Genomic DNA, 16,038 nt, shown 5'->3' on the forward strand with positions numbered 1-16,038 from the left:
TTTTCTGACAGATTGTATTTTTTATTTATTTATTTATTTAGCATTTTATTGATTTACTTATTATTATATAATGTTACAATAGAAATAAAGTAGATCACGGATTATCACAGATTAGGTTGTTTTTACATGACATCATTGATGATGTGCGAAATACAGATGGAGGGCAGGAAGTGATTCTTCTACATTGGGATTGCTATCAGAATATCAAAATATTTCTGTTTTATGTTGTTCATAATTGTTTAAATCAAAAGAAATCCGAACAGTTTTTTTTAGACTTCCAAAAGTTTTTGCCCATAAAGGGGGGAAGGTTCAAGAAACTGGCTGAAAAACAGAAGACAATGCGATATGTATTAAACATTTTTCGATACATCCATGTGTACAAACTTTTTTTGAACCTGATAATTCATTTGACACGCAAATAAAGGTTATATACACAGGACAGGCACGTTATCATTTAGGTTTTATGAATATGCAAATGAATGGGAAGTTCTCTGTACGTACTTTGAAAGCTATAGTTTTGATTTCTGAAATTTTTTTTTATCACTATTTGACTTTGACAGGGTAGATATGTTAAGCTTGACAACATTCAATTCCAAACACAATATGAAGAAAAAAAGGAAACATAAATGTAGATAGTTACTGTGTGTCACAGCGGATGTTTTACCCTCCTCTGAAGAAAGGGAAAAATGGGCATGGGGATGCCAATGAGTACATCAGAGGGTTTCTTATAGGGGCATTTACCAAACCATGACAGGGTGGACAGCAATTTCAAGGACACTTGCAAAATTATTATTAATGTTTTGAAAATAAATAGTTATTAAAATTACGTTTTTTTTTTTTTTTTTGTGTTTGTTTTTTTTTTTTGGTCAAATAACTTGTTAGAGACAATAAGAATATTTAAAAATCTTTTTCATTTCATCTAATCGACCTACAGTGGTGTGACATGGCAAAATCACATCCATTCAATGAAAGAACATGGACAGATTGACAAAAACAAATTTCAAAACACGTTCAATTCTACCTGCATGTGTGTAAAGGTTTAGCCAACCATATTGAAACATCAGAATTTCATTATTTCGCATTATGTTCAAAAAGGACTGATCCCGTCTTGTGGGACATCAAAAGCACCTTATAGTGATAATAACCCATTTGCAGGCATTATGTCAATAAATTTACGTATATATGTATATGTGTGTGTGTGTGTGTGTGTGTGTGTGTGTGTGTGTATGTGTATGTATGTATGTATGTATGTATGTATGTATGTATGTATGTATATATATATGTATATGTATATGTATATGTATATATATGTATATATATATATATATATATATATATATATATATATATATATATATATATATATATATATATATGTATATGTATATATATGTATATATATATGTATATATATATATATATATATATATATATATATATATATATATATATATATATATATGTATATATATATATATATATATATATATATATATATATATATATATGTATATGTATATATATATATATATATATATATATATATATATATATATATATATATATATATATATATATATATATATATATATATGTGTGTGTGTATATGGGTCATTATCACTAAAATGTGCCTTTGAGACATCAGAATTAAACACACAGCCAGGGCCGGCGTGTCCATAGAGACGACCTAGGTGGCTCATCAGTTATATCCGGGCATAGGGCGGCAGAATAGAGAGGGCGGTGTCCGCGACACCTCTCTCACCACCCTTGTCCTCAGTCAGTGGTGTTCTAGAGCGGCTGTACAACTTGCTCCGGCCCTGTATATACAGGCCTAGCTATGTGTATAAATATGTTCATGTGTTATATAAAACTCAGATACAAACACCAACACGCTTATACAAAATCCAGGTGAATTTAAATAACGTACCCTGCCATATAATCGCTGCAATGAAATTTCTGTATTGATTCGCAATAATCCAAGTCTTCACTGGTGTTTGGCAGAATAAACAACCGTAATGTGAACATTGAGATGTGCGTCAGCGCTGAATGCTTGTTGATGGTAAGTTCATCGACAGAACAAAAAACTACTACAGTAATTTATAATAAACATGTTTTTGAACCACATAGTAAATTGTTCAACATGTACAGCTCTGTCAATAGTAAACTGATAAACTAATAAATACTGTAATGTTAGTTTAAACTGGTACAGCGAAGTAAACTGAAGATTGAATAATTTGTTTATTACTACAGTTGTGTTGTACCACAGCAACACTATAATTGCTACGAGTTTAATTCAACTAATTATTTATAGTATGCTTTCAAACATATTTTCTGTAATGCTTTTTCATGAAACGTAATCGCTTGTATTGTAACTATCACCTCAGGTTGCAGGCAAATATATTTTAGTTCAGTAGAAAACTCTGCCCTCTTCATGATATAAGGATCATGCCCAACATATGTGGTTATTTTCTATTTAGGCTATACATCCTTTAAAATATGGTATAAATTGCAAAAATACTGACTTTGCTATGTCTCCCATTCAGTTTTTACTCTCTGCCCTCCATCTGAATTTCGCACATCACCAAAACCACGTGATTGCAAACAACTAATAAAGCCTGGCAGTGTGTTTTTTTCGGCAGGCCTACGCCTTGTTAATTCTTTAATTAAACGCAAAGCTGTCAGAAACTGCTGATTATTTAGTCACAAGATGGTGCCAATAAGCCGGTCACGACTGACCAATCAGAATCAAGTATTCCAGACATGATAAATTATTCATGAAACGCAACATCTAATGATTCCTGCAGGCTTTTCTCTAGTTTTGCTGATGTGCCTGATGTAGAAAGATGTTGCTCAATGAAGCTGCTAGTCCAATTTCATCCACCAGCAAAAGTGCTGCATAAACCTGTTGAGGCGGTTACTCATTCTTAAAGAAACAGTAACACTCTGGTGTGATGATTCAGGCTGTAGAATATAATAATGATTAGCTTCATTATGAATATTACTCATCGATACTGAGTATCTTCAACTTTAAGATTGCCTGAAAAGTAGTCTTTTCCATGCATGACAGATGTCCACAAGTAAAGATTTGAATCAGTGAGTCATTAACTGTGGACTGATTCATACCAGCTCATTTGAATCAGAAAATTGTTAACTGAAGAACTGATCTAAAAACTTTCCTAAAATCATTTTAAGCCAGCTATGATCACAAGTTCTATTGTTTTCAACATAGTTTTGTAATCCATCAATCTATTAAACAGTCGCAAAGACATCTTATGTTGGACAAACATATTTATGACTATTACTGTAAAACAAATCTGCATGCGTCAAAGAACGAGTAATACTACTGTTAACGACTCACTGATTCAAATTTTTCAGTCAGAGTCTACAGTTAACGACTCACTGATTCAAATTTTTCAGTCAGAGTCTACAGTTAACGACTTACTGATTCAAGTGTTTCAGTCAGAGTGAGTCTACAGATAACTACTCACTGATTCAAATGTTCCAGTCAGAGTTAGTCTAAAGTTAGCGACTCACTGGCTGTGTCCAAAATTGCATACGTCCATACTATATAGTACGCTAAAATCAGTAAGCAAGCCGAGCAGTTTGTTGAATTTATAGAATTCAAAAATCAGTATGCGAGAATTACCCGGATAATCTACTACTTCCAGCGAGATTCTGAAGTGCCCATCCAATGCACGATGCCCTATCCCATGATGCCCCGCAAAATAATTTATTAATGTGAGTGGAGGGGCGCAAGTGACGTGGGTAGGTCAAGTGACCATGACAAGTAATACGTTTAAATTCCAAAGAAGTACCCCTGTTAACGGCTCACTGATTCAAATGTTTCAGTCAGAGTGTCTACAGTTAACGACTCACAGATTCAAATGTTTTAGTCTGAGTGAGTCTACAGTTAACGACTCACTGATTCAAATGTTTCAGTAAGAGAGTATACAGTTGACGACTCACTGATTCAAATGTTTCAGTCAGAGAGTCAGTTAACGACTCACTGATTCAAATGTTTTAGTCTGAGTGAGTCTACAGTTAACGCCTCACTGATTCAAATGTTTCAGTCAGAGAGTCTACAGTTAACGACTCACTGATTCAAATGTTTCAGTCAGAGAGTCAGTTAACGACTCACTGATTCAAATGTTTTAGTCTGAGTGAGTCTACAGTTAACGCCTCACTGATTCAAATGTTTCAGTTAGAGAGTCTACAGTTAACGACTCACTGATTTAAATGTTTCAGTTAGACAGTATACAGTTAACGACTCACTGATTCAGATGTTTTAGTCAGAGAGTCTACAGTTAACGACTCACTGATTCAAATGTTTTAGTCTGAGTGAGTCAACAGTTAACGACTCACTGATTCAAATGTTTCAGTCAGAGAGTCTACAGTTAACGACTCACTGATTCAAATGTTTTAGTCTGAGTGAGTCTACAGTTAACGACTCACTGATTCAAATGTTTCAGTCAGACAGTATACAGTTAACAACTCACTGATTCAAATGTTTTAGTCTGAGTGAGTCTACAGTTAATGACTCACTAATTCAAATGTTTTAGACAGAGAGTCTACAGTTAATTTATCACTGATGCAAATGTTTCAGTAGACTTAGGCTGCGTCATAAATCGCATACTTCTATAGAATATAATATGCTAAAAACAGTATGTGTAGTATGTCAGAATTCATAGAATTCGAAAATCAGTAGCCTATGTGCAAAGTACCTCGATGACTTACTACCTCCGGTGAGATTCTGAAGTGCGCATCCAATGGATGCTATGCTATCCCATGATGCACCACAAGAAAATTCATGAATGGGAGTGAAGTGACGCAATTAACTGACATAGGTAGTTCACTTGATGATGAAAAATGGCGGCAGTAGTACATCAGAGTTCCATTCATACTACTCACATTTACACTGTGCAGAACGTACTTTTCTAACAGTCGAGTAGTACATTCAAATGCAGTACCTACTGAGTAGTAGGCGATTTCAGACTTAGTCTTCATTTAACAATTCACTGATTCAAATGTTCAATCAACTAACTTTACTCAGATTATTACTTTAGAGTGACATTCTATTCGGAAGGGCTCATTTCTATGCCTTAATCCAGAAGTGTCAAACTCAATTCCTGGAGGACCACAGACCTGCAGAGTTTAGTTCCAGCCCTGCTTCAACACACCTATTTGTAGGTATAAAACAAACCCGAAGGAATCAATTAGTTTAATAAGTTTTGTTAAATTATGGTTGGATCTAAATTGTGCAGAGTTGTGGCCCTCGAAAGAGTAAGTTTAACACCAGTGCCCTAATTCCTTCCAAGGAGTCACTCCAGAGGGTAAACCCTTCACAGTAATTAGGGCATAGTGATAAGGCCTTCCAAATGGAACTAAATGTTACTCTGAACTGATCATGTGACAAGATATAGTCAACATCCAATAACAGAGCAGTGTGCAATCAATAAATCAGAGTCTCCAGTCTTCAATAGTTTGATGTCCTACTGTATGACTGTGGAGGAGACATCTACAAATTGGAGAAGGGCCTGGATGCCGATCTGGTGCAGTTGCAATCTGAGCTGCATGTAATGCTTTTTAATACCCTCACCTAACCCAATCCCGAACCCTACCCCTCACAGTGACATCACTAGCTCCATTGAGTGCATTGTTTCTGACATGCATTGCATCTCTGAGATATGCAGTCTTAGCTTGCATCATCAAGGCTGTATCCAGACACTACTGACGAATTTGCCTGTAACTGTTTTATAAGGTGAAACCATTTAAAGTTTGCAGTGATGGATTGTGCTCACTTATGAAAATCCAACCGTTATTAGCCCACCCTACACCTTTAATGCCAGAGTCTTTTAATTGAAGTCAAGCATTAAAAAAGCAGTTTGTCCAGGTATGGCATTCATCTATTTGAAATCGACCTGTAATTGCCGCTTTAAAGAGTGTTTACACTCCCCCTTCTCATTCAGGCCTACATGGAAAAAGATTTTTTTTTTATGTTTTATGATGATGTTAGGCAAAAGTGGCATGAGTGAATGGTGGACAATCTCATTTTGCAGCGTCACCTCCTGCCTCATGAGGAGATCTGACTGATTTATGAAGCCATTCTCCTTTTTAATTCTCTTTCACTCCAGTCCGAAGACTCTGACCTTGGTTTGACATCGATAAAGCAACAAGAGTCAGACTTTACACATGGACACGAGACATAAGAGTGGGATTTCTCAAGATTTCATGAAACTGAAAAATGCTTGTTGCTGATGAAGAATATAAGTTCAATTGAACAATGATTAGATATGCACTTACCGGCCACTTTATTAGGTACAACTGCTTGTTAACACAAATTTCTAATCAGTCAATCACATGGCAGCAACTCAATGCATTTAGGCATGTAGACATGGTCAATACAATCTGCTGCAGTTCAAACCGAGCATCAGAATGGTGAAGAAATGTGATTTAAGTGACCTTGAATGTGGCATGGCTGTTGGTGCCAGTCTGGCTGGTTTGAGTATTTAAGAAACTGCTGATCTACTGGGATTTTCACACACAACCATCAAAAAAGTTTACAGAAAATGGTCTGTAATAGTGAAAATATCAGGAGCAGTTCTGTGGGGTCAAATGCAGTGTTCATGCCAAAGGTCAAAGGAAAATGGCCAGACTGGTTCAAGCTGATAGAAAGGCGACAGTAGCTCAAATAACCACTCGTTACAACTAATGTATGCATGAATCTCAATTTCTGCTCCAATATTCAGATGGTAGGGTCAGATTTTGGTGTCAACAACATGAAAGTTTGGCTCCTTCCTGCCTTGTATGAACAGTTTAGGCTGGTGATGTAATGGTGTTGGAGATATTTTTTTTGCCACACTTTGGGCATGTTAGCACTAATATAGCAGTGTGTCAACGCCACAGTATTGTTGCTGACCATGTCTATCCCTTTATGATCACAGTTTAACCATCTTCTGATGGCTACTTCCAACAGGATAACGAGCCTGGATAATGTTATCCAACAGGATAATAATGCATGAATCATCTCAGACTGGTTTCTTGAACATGACAATGAGTTCACTGTACTCAAATGGCCTCCACAGTCCCCAGACCTCAATCCAATAGAGCACCTTTGGGATGTGGTGGAATGAGAGATTTGCATCATGGATGTGCAAATCTGCAGCAACTGTTTGATGCTATCATGTCAATATGGACCAAAATCTTTGAGGAATACTTTATCAGCACCTTGTTGAATCTATGCACATATATATATATATATATATATATATATATATATATATATATATATATATATATATATATATATATATATATATATATATATATATATATATATATGTATGTATGTATGTATGTATGTATGTATGTATGTGTATATATATATATATATATATATATATATATATATATATATATATATATATATATATATATTACTCTTAAAATCAAAGAACACTGATTCATTGTAACAAAATGATTCATTGGATTTGCTAATTGTTTTAATCTTGCTACTTGCAAACAATTTATATGTGCATATGGTTTGCAGCCAGTTACCTTAAAAACCTTATTTTTTTCACTGAATCTTTAATCTGTTCATTCACCAAATGGTTCCATTAAATGTGGAAAGTTTTTTTTAGATTATTATAATGGTCTTCATTGTTCTTTGAGGAACCAAAAGCAGTAAATCTATTGGATCACTGTGAAAAGCCCCTTCTGGAATGTTTATTTTTAACATAGCATGACAAATTGATCATAATTGGTAAATCCTTGATCTTAGTCGACACCAACATTCACAAAAAGAAAACATCCTGCACAACAAATATCCAATTAAGTGAGTATATTTACATATGTTACAATTTACAAATATGCAAGTATATATACTGTACAGCATTTCAGAACACAAGACACATGCAGTTTTCAGCACAACAGATACAACTGGATTCAAGAGCTCTTGTTAACATACACATATACTGTGAGGACAGTTATTGCGGTGGTTTTAAATGAAACTTCTGAACAACAGTGTAGTTTAGTACCAATAGCTTATGCATTCAGCACATGAAACACAGAGAACAAAAAAGCAAGCTTTTATGATGCTTCAGTACTTTAAATGCATTTTGACTGTTTTATGTTTCTTTGTTTTTAATTAACTTTCCTCCAAAGCAAGTGTATTGCTTCAGGTCTGGAGCGGAGCTCTATGAACACACACACACACACACACAGAGACAACACTTGCTAAGAGAGCACGACATGTATTCAGGCACAATGCAAATGAACGGCATCTCCTCTGCAGTCCCTGTCGTCAGGCGCATCGGGAGGCTGCTGTATCTACAGTGCTCACTTTGTCTTCCAGATTTCATTTAGATTTAAGGCAACATGTTATTTTCGTCCTATCTCTTTATATCTTAAAAGCATATACATATCAAATGTGGAGCTTTGATGCAAATGGCTCATAATGGAATGGATCTTTCTAAAATACTGCCAGATCTGAGAGCTCAATGGGTGTTATGTGCAACAAACCTATAAACTCAGATCACATCCCTTCTAGTTCAGGTTTTTTTATGTTCTTTGTTAAATGTGAGCTGATTTGTTCATAAAATCATCATGCATGCAGATTAAAATTATTTTTGTTCTGTTTGTTTAGTTTCTTACTAATATCTGGGCATTAAAATTTAATAAAAAGGAAAGCAAATTTTATGAAGCCAGTTTGACTTTTTTTCATGGGATGTTTGACATCAAGCCAATAGGGATATTCGTCCTATATATTTAATAGGGATTTTCACAAAATAAAAAAAATAAAAAATAAAAACTTAAGATTTGGTTGCAACACAAAATATATCAACAGGTAACAATCACTCATTCTTAATCATACTGTATACTGACATTTCTCATTGATGTGCAACCTACCCTTAACTTACATGCTGAAGTCTATTTGGCCCTCAGTGATTTTTTGAGATGTCAGATTTTATTCAATTTTTTAAATTTATCTTTAATTTGATCATAGAATTCTGGTAAGTTGTGAAATGGGCAAATTGTATAACATTTTTGACACTTAATATTGGTTTCACTTCACAATAATGTTGCATTAGTTAATTTTATTTATTTACAAAAATTAACTGTAAAAATATTGTATTGTTAAAATCTTATTTCATGCTTGTTAACATTGGTTAATGCACTTTTTGTTAGCACAAATTAATAAATAACAAATGTGTTTACATAAACTAACGTTTACAAAGATGAGTAAATACTGTAGTAAATGCATTGTTCATTGTTTGTTAATGTTAACAAATACATTAGAAGATCATTATTGTAAAGTGTAACCATGTTATTTTTGATTTCATGTACATGGATTGCATACCTTTTCATTATTGACATCAATACATGAACATTTAGCACTGTATTCAGTGTTACTAGCTCCAAGCTAGACCTTTGGAATTTAGAAAAGAACACAGAATGTGTTTTTCTACACCTCTTCAGTTTAAAATAGTCAACTGTCCTGTAAAGAATAATCTCTTGTTATCGTTTCTATAAAACATTTCTGGCAGGGATGCTTAAAGGGATAGCTGGCCCAAAAAATGAAAATTGTGACATCATTTGCTCTTCTTTAATTGTTTACAATCTTTATGAGTAATATGATATTATATGATATTATAATATGAATCAATTAAATTTTGAATAATGCTGAATGCCTGTAACCATTGACTTCCATGGTATGTCTTTACAATGAAAGTCAATGGTTACAGCTTTTCAGCTTTCTTCAGAAAATCTTAATTTTTGTTCAACTGAAGAAATAAACTCAAAGGTTTTAAGAGTTCACACTTAGATATTGCTGGATAATAATAGCAGGTTTGGCATGCTGTCCCGGGAGAGAAAAAATTGAGCCCAGGGCTCCCACCTGGTCAATGAGCATGTGAGGGGGTACAAGATAGGGAAGTTCTCGAGAGCTTCCCCTTGTAAAGGAGGAGATGAGGTGGATAGGGGGATTCTTCAAAAAAAAAAAAAAAAAGATAAGGGAATAATGTTCGTCGGATATTTATAGTGAGCTTGGAATGATCCGATTGGCTTACTAATGATTACAAATGGAAGACCACTTGCGATCAATCATATCACGTGCTCCTCTTGATTAGTTTGTGGAACTTCACTTAGAACCACTTGAGGGTGTGTAAATGGAGATCATTTTTGGGGTGAACTATCCCTTTTAAAAATATGTTGAATACCTCTTTAATCATCTAAAAAATATATAGCCCATACAGTGTGAAAAGCCCTAATGTGGATCTTTTGTCAAATCAAGAGAAGGTCATGTTCAAATTCATGATAGCAGCAGTGCATGAGGTTAATGGGGAAGTCATTCAAGTCACAGGCTGGCTGTAGATTCTGTCCAGCATGGCGAACTCTCTCCTTTGGCAACCGATGTGCTTCTTCGCGGGGTGTTACGTAGTCCAAAAAGTTTGCAAGCTGCCATCCTGTACTTCTTGGACATGATGTTGTACAGAATGGGGTTGATTGCTGCACTGAGGTAAAAGAGTACAAAGGAGATGAGATTACAGTAGTGGCTGATGATGGACATGACAGGAGAGCCCATCTCTGTGGATTTGGAGATCAGGTAACGACCCACGTGAAAGGGGAGCCAGCAAAGCACGAAGGCAAACACCACCACAGCTGTGAGACAGAGGTAATGAAAGAAACTCAGCAGGAAAAAGAGCAACGGTTTCAAGCAAACAGTTGGGCATGCACAAAATTGTTCATTCAATAATGAACAGTTACTCACTCTGGAATAGTTCTAAGTCTTTATTTGTTTCTTTTTGTCACAAAAGAAGATATTTTGAAAAATGTTTGATAACTATAGCCATTGTCCATGGTATGAAAAAATACAATGGAAGTCAATGACAACTTGTTTTCATTAATCTTCAGTGCATATTGTTTTATGTTCAACAGAAGAAATAAACTCAAATAGGTTTGAAACAAGTGAAGGGTGAGTAAACCAACACAGAATTTTTATTTTTATTTTGGCTGACCAATTCTATTTAATAGCCTCATTAGCACACAAAATACAAAGCATATTATTTTAAAAGTACAGGAACATTTAGTAGATTTTCATGATGTAATATTTTAATAAACTGTCAGATCTGCTATAACTTTCAATTAAACTTTACATTTTCATTTACAAAAAAAGATTTTCATCACTTTCAAAACGAACACTCAAGTGTCAAGTCAATGCTTCCTATTTTGTATCATATTTTCTCAGTCTTATTCTTGGACAATTACTCAACACTGTTACCTTGATTTTTTACTTATTATTATTTTTTTTTTGAGGGAATATCAGCATTTTATTTTCCTTAACACAATTTAATATTATGACCTTGCGCACAAAGATTAAAGAGTAAACAAAGAAAAAAATGTTACTTAAAGCTTGAAGCTACACTGCGCCTTTCTATTATCTCTAAAGACTTCAGTTAGAAAAACGCATTAGAATGTTAATTAAAATCGTATATTAAAACTTTAAATCTGGACATTGCCTGTTTTCCTCAACGCATAATTCAATAAACGCATTCAATTTAGTTTTTACATGACGAGTTGTATTTTTAGGTTCTAAAAGGAAGTATGAATCAGGATTGAACCGCTGTTTTGTGCCAAGCGCGTCCTGTGCGTAATGGGTGCGCTTGTGCGCAAAGTGCGCAAAATTATAAACTTAATCCGGTGATGAAACCAGACACTTACCCAGCATTTTCACTGTCTGTCTATTGCTTTTATCTCGACTCGAAGCGTTTTCTCCAATTGTCTCCCTCTTTCTCTTCCAGAGCTTTCGCCCGATGAGACTATACAAGACAGTTAAGCAGAACACAGGCAAGAAGAAAAAGATGCTGGAGACCCAAACCATTATGGTTAAGAGCCCAGACCTGATGGCATATTCCGTCGCTTTGCATTCGTTGGTATCCCACGAGTTAGTCCCGTTTTCGTGCTCAACCCCGACGAGCACGAACACAGGTCCCGCGCTAAAGAAGGATACTATCCATAGGACCAAAATGACCCCTCGCACTCGACCCTTGGTCACGACTACCTTTGCCCTAAGAGGAAAACAAATAGCAAAGTATCTCTCCACACTGAGAGCTGTGATGTTCAGAATGGTCGAGTATGTGCAGCACTCGCTCACAAACTGAAAGAGTTTACAAAGTATGTTGCCAAAATTCCAAGGTCGGTACCTCCAGATTCTGTACAGGTCCAGGGGCATGCAGAGGAAAATGAGTAAATCCGAAAAGGCCATGCTGGACAGGTACAGGTTGGTGGTTGTTCTCATGTCCTTGTATTTGGTCACCACTAAAATGGTCATCAGATTGCCCGTTACCCCTACAAAGAAGAAGAGCACACAGGTGACGGTGACCCCGGTAAGCACTGGAATGGGGAAGATGTTGACCGGCTGCTCGATCCCCCAGTATGTCGCGTTATCATCCCAACTGCAGTTGAAGGAACAGTTGGACCGGTTCGTCCAGGTAGGCATGCTGAGAGATCATGGAGCGTCTAGATGGTCCTCTGAGAGAGAGCTCGGGGAGGACAGTCTGCCCTCCGACTCCCCATCGTGCTGCGCTCAGGGCTGCCCAACATTTATTATTTCTCGTGTACAACCTGTACAGCAGCAAGGTGCGAATTAGGAGTTTTGGAGGCTCTTCGTTAATTACCGCGTTTCCTGAACGATGTCAACGTACGTATAATAAATGTACCTTTACATAAACGACTCTACAAAATTTGCGAAACCTCAAAGTTGAATTGATTTTTGCTAAACCAAAGCTGCGCGAAAAGAAGCATCAACCGCCTTTGGAAGTAACCATAGCAACCGCTCCGTTCTGTCGCTCGTGAAATCGACAAAACTGTCATTATCACTTTAATATAGCCTCACAACAATGCTGTTATTGTTGTTTTGAACGTCTTATGATAGTAAACTTACTTAGAGGCGTGCGCACAGGATGCGCGCTGGCTGACAATTGGTGCCAAAAGAATTCCCTTAAAAAGTCTACTTCTTTGAAGGTCATTCAGCATTTCCCGCGCCCTGTTGTACTCTACAGATTTGTTGCTGTCAAATAAATGTCCTCATGACACATCCTTGCCATCCGTTCCACATCTAAAAATTGGTTCCAACTGATAAAACTCAGAGGATTTAAGGATGGCAATCCAGCTTTTACTGGCAAGTTATCTGTCCACACTGGACAGCAAATCGTTAGTCTTGAAGCTATTTAAGGCATCTCTGGTGTGGGAAGAAAGATAAGTGTACAAGGTATGTGAGAGTCGGAGAGATGAAATCACCTTGCGGTGGATGAGAGACGCGCATAATGCGCGCCGGCTGTCTGCGTTCAGAGCTTAGGGACTCCTCATTACTGATGTCATTGATTCATCATCGCTTAAGTGGATGCAAAAACAGCTGGAGAGTTTCGTGAATGGTTCGAAAATATAGATACAAAGTATTTTAAAGAAAAAAAGTTAAAAGGATTAATTCTTGATAAACAGGGCCATCTTGTGGTAATATCATAGAATACAGCGCAACACATTCTTGTAAATTGATTTTCGTTTTTAATAAAATAATAATTAAATTATACAAAAATGTAAGCTTGTCTCTGGGGCTCTTACTGAAAAAAATGCAACTACATTATGACTTGATACTCTTTCAAAAGTAATATCATTACTTTACTCACATGTATTTCTCTTGCTAATATTGATTTGTTGCACAACTACTGTGTATTATATACGACACGCAACATAATTAGCAATTGCCTACTTTACAGGCTACAATTGCAGACTCATGACTGAAGTGGCGTGCGAGTATTCAGTGTAACTCGCGGCGCCATCTATAGGTGAAGTTTTGCGTTGACGCTCTGGAAACAGGAGTCTTCTCGGAATATATCGTCTGGTCTTTTCTAATTTGCAGCGGGAACTGGAATGGTTGGCGTGACAACTCTAATCGGAGACAGGAAACCAAGGACTGTGAGTTTTCCCGAATAACGAGACTTTAATATTCAATTTCTGTCGCCTTATTCCATAATAGCAGTAGTTAGTTTTCAGAAACACTCGATGTTGGTTTAAAGTGAGTTTTGACAAAGCCACAGATAATTAATCTTATAAACTGTTTAAAAACTAGCTTAATGCTAACTGCAAAATGCACCAAGCAGAATCATGTACTATTATAATCGGATATGCTGTCAAATATTAGCCTACCTGTACAGGTTTTAATTTTATATTCTTCAATTATGTTTTCAGTTGCACCAGTCGCTTTGGTGCATTTCTCACAACACTATTTACATTTGCACAAAAGGTCATGCATTTCTCAAAACAATTAGTCATTTGTGCACATCCTAGTAGCAGTTTCTCATTCCTTTCATCAAATTGCAAATGCTTTTGGACATGCATCAATTGCTTTCATACAACTCTCTGCTGTTTATTTCTAACTTTACTGTAGTTTTCAAATGGCTGTGCAAATAGTATATAGTGCTGTCTTGAGAATTTTCAGGATGTGTCAACAACATCTGACTTTTTAGCATTGGAAAAAATTACAGAGTAAATTGTCATAATGAAAACATGTCAAAGCCATTTGACTATCTTGTTCAAAAACAATGCTGTCAGGACTTTTCATCTTGATGATTGTGACACATTGATTGACATCAATACTTGCTTTAGAGGAATGAACTATTCATTTTGAGTAATCGATGCACTTTTGCAGGTTATCAACTAGGTCTTGCAGTTTGTACTAAGTGTTTTGAGAAATGCACCAAAGCGACTGAGAAAAACTATAATTTCTAGAAAGTCCTATAGGGCCTAATTAAACGTATGGCGAATATTATTATTTGTTATACAGTGGACATAGCTACTGCAAAAAATACTTTACCTTGGTATACTAACCTGTTATTACCCAACGTTGTTTTAGTTAATGTACCAAGAGTATAAGACAAATTTTTAATCAATTCAATGAAGAAATGCTTTTTTCATCATGCAAATGAGGTTTTGATGTTGATTGAAAATTCTGGGAAGTGAACGAAGACAGAGATCATTAACCTGTTTTATGACTGGAAAGCACTGATCTGCTGATATCGAGTCCTTCTGTAAACTGCCATCATCAGTACAGCTAATAACCTGAAACTTCAGCAAGCCTTTAAAATCACGCATACAGTAGGTTCTTTCTTTCTTTCTTTCTTTCTTTCTTTCTTTCTTTCTTTCTTTCTTTCTTTCTTTCTTTCTTTATGATCACTCAAAATTTTATTCCCTCTACTTACATTTTTTGTCAATATTTTCAAAATCCTTTAAGCCAAAATGTTACAAAATAGTTGAGTGTTTGATATCAAATGACACAGATGTTATCTTTACAGCACAGAGTAAGCTTAAACAGTGTAGTAAATTGAAACTGTCAGTCTGGTTTTCAGAGTTCAGTTTAGTGTTGTTTAATTTTCACTGCTGAAAGTCCAAACACTGAAGAGCAAATTCATTGATGCACAGCTCCACAAGTCCCAAACCAAGCAAGCCAGAGGCGACAGTGGCGAGAAACAAAACTACACCAATTGACAAAAGTGAAGGAAAAAAAAAACCTGGAGAGAGTCCAGGCTCAATTCACAGTATGAGTTGGCTGTAACATTGGTGAGATGTTAAATGATTTTGAAGTCTTTCATGACCAAGGCATACTGAAATAAAAACCTAAATAGAAATGTGTTTGGGATTGCTGTAACAAGATTCATTCATGTTAAAAGCAACCAACCTAGAGTCTTGGTTTTACAACTGACCTAGAGTCTAGTAGCCATATATTACAGCTAAGATATTAGCACACACAATTAGCAATCTGATGCCTTCTCTTACAAATCAGGTAAAAAGTTAAACATTTTTAAAAAGTTAGCGTGTTTAATTATGAATTAAGCATGGATTTAAATAGTAATCATCCTTTTAGGTGTGGTGTTTCAGTGGTGTCTGGTCAAAGTCTCCATTGTAGTTGTTTTCTCCACTGGTCTCAGTCTCAGACTCAATTGCCATGTCATTTGCAGTAATACTGCAACCGCTGCAATCTAGAGATAC

General features: G+C 35.8%; 1 protein-coding gene across 7 annotated transcripts; it reads right to left on the reverse strand.

The window, feature by feature from the left end:
- Positions 1 to 7,822: 7,822 nt before the first annotated feature.
- ghsra (growth hormone secretagogue receptor a) lies at positions 7,823 to 13,574 on the reverse strand. 7 transcript variants are annotated; one of them, XR_015477975.1, is made up of 6 exons: positions 12,938 to 13,241; positions 12,005 to 12,618; positions 11,716 to 11,813; positions 10,075 to 10,656; positions 9,893 to 9,982; positions 7,823 to 8,192 (listed from the first exon to the last, which is right to left on the reverse strand). XR_015477975.1 is itself a non-coding variant. In XM_087240132.1 (5 exons), exons 1-4 carry the CDS (start codon positions 13,020 to 13,022, stop codon positions 11,745 to 11,747), a joined length of 357 nt encoding a protein of 118 aa, XP_087096258.1. In that variant the 5' UTR covers positions 13,023 to 13,318; the 3' UTR covers positions 7,823 to 10,656; positions 11,716 to 11,744.
- Positions 13,575 to 16,038: the final 2,464 nt, after the last annotated feature.

This window comes from Danio rerio, chromosome 2 (assembly GCF_052040795.2).
Source record: "Danio rerio strain M-AB ecotype USA chromosome 2, GRCz13ab, whole genome shotgun sequence".
NCBI classification, from domain to species: Eukaryota; Metazoa; Chordata; class Actinopteri; order Cypriniformes; family Danionidae; genus Danio; species Danio rerio.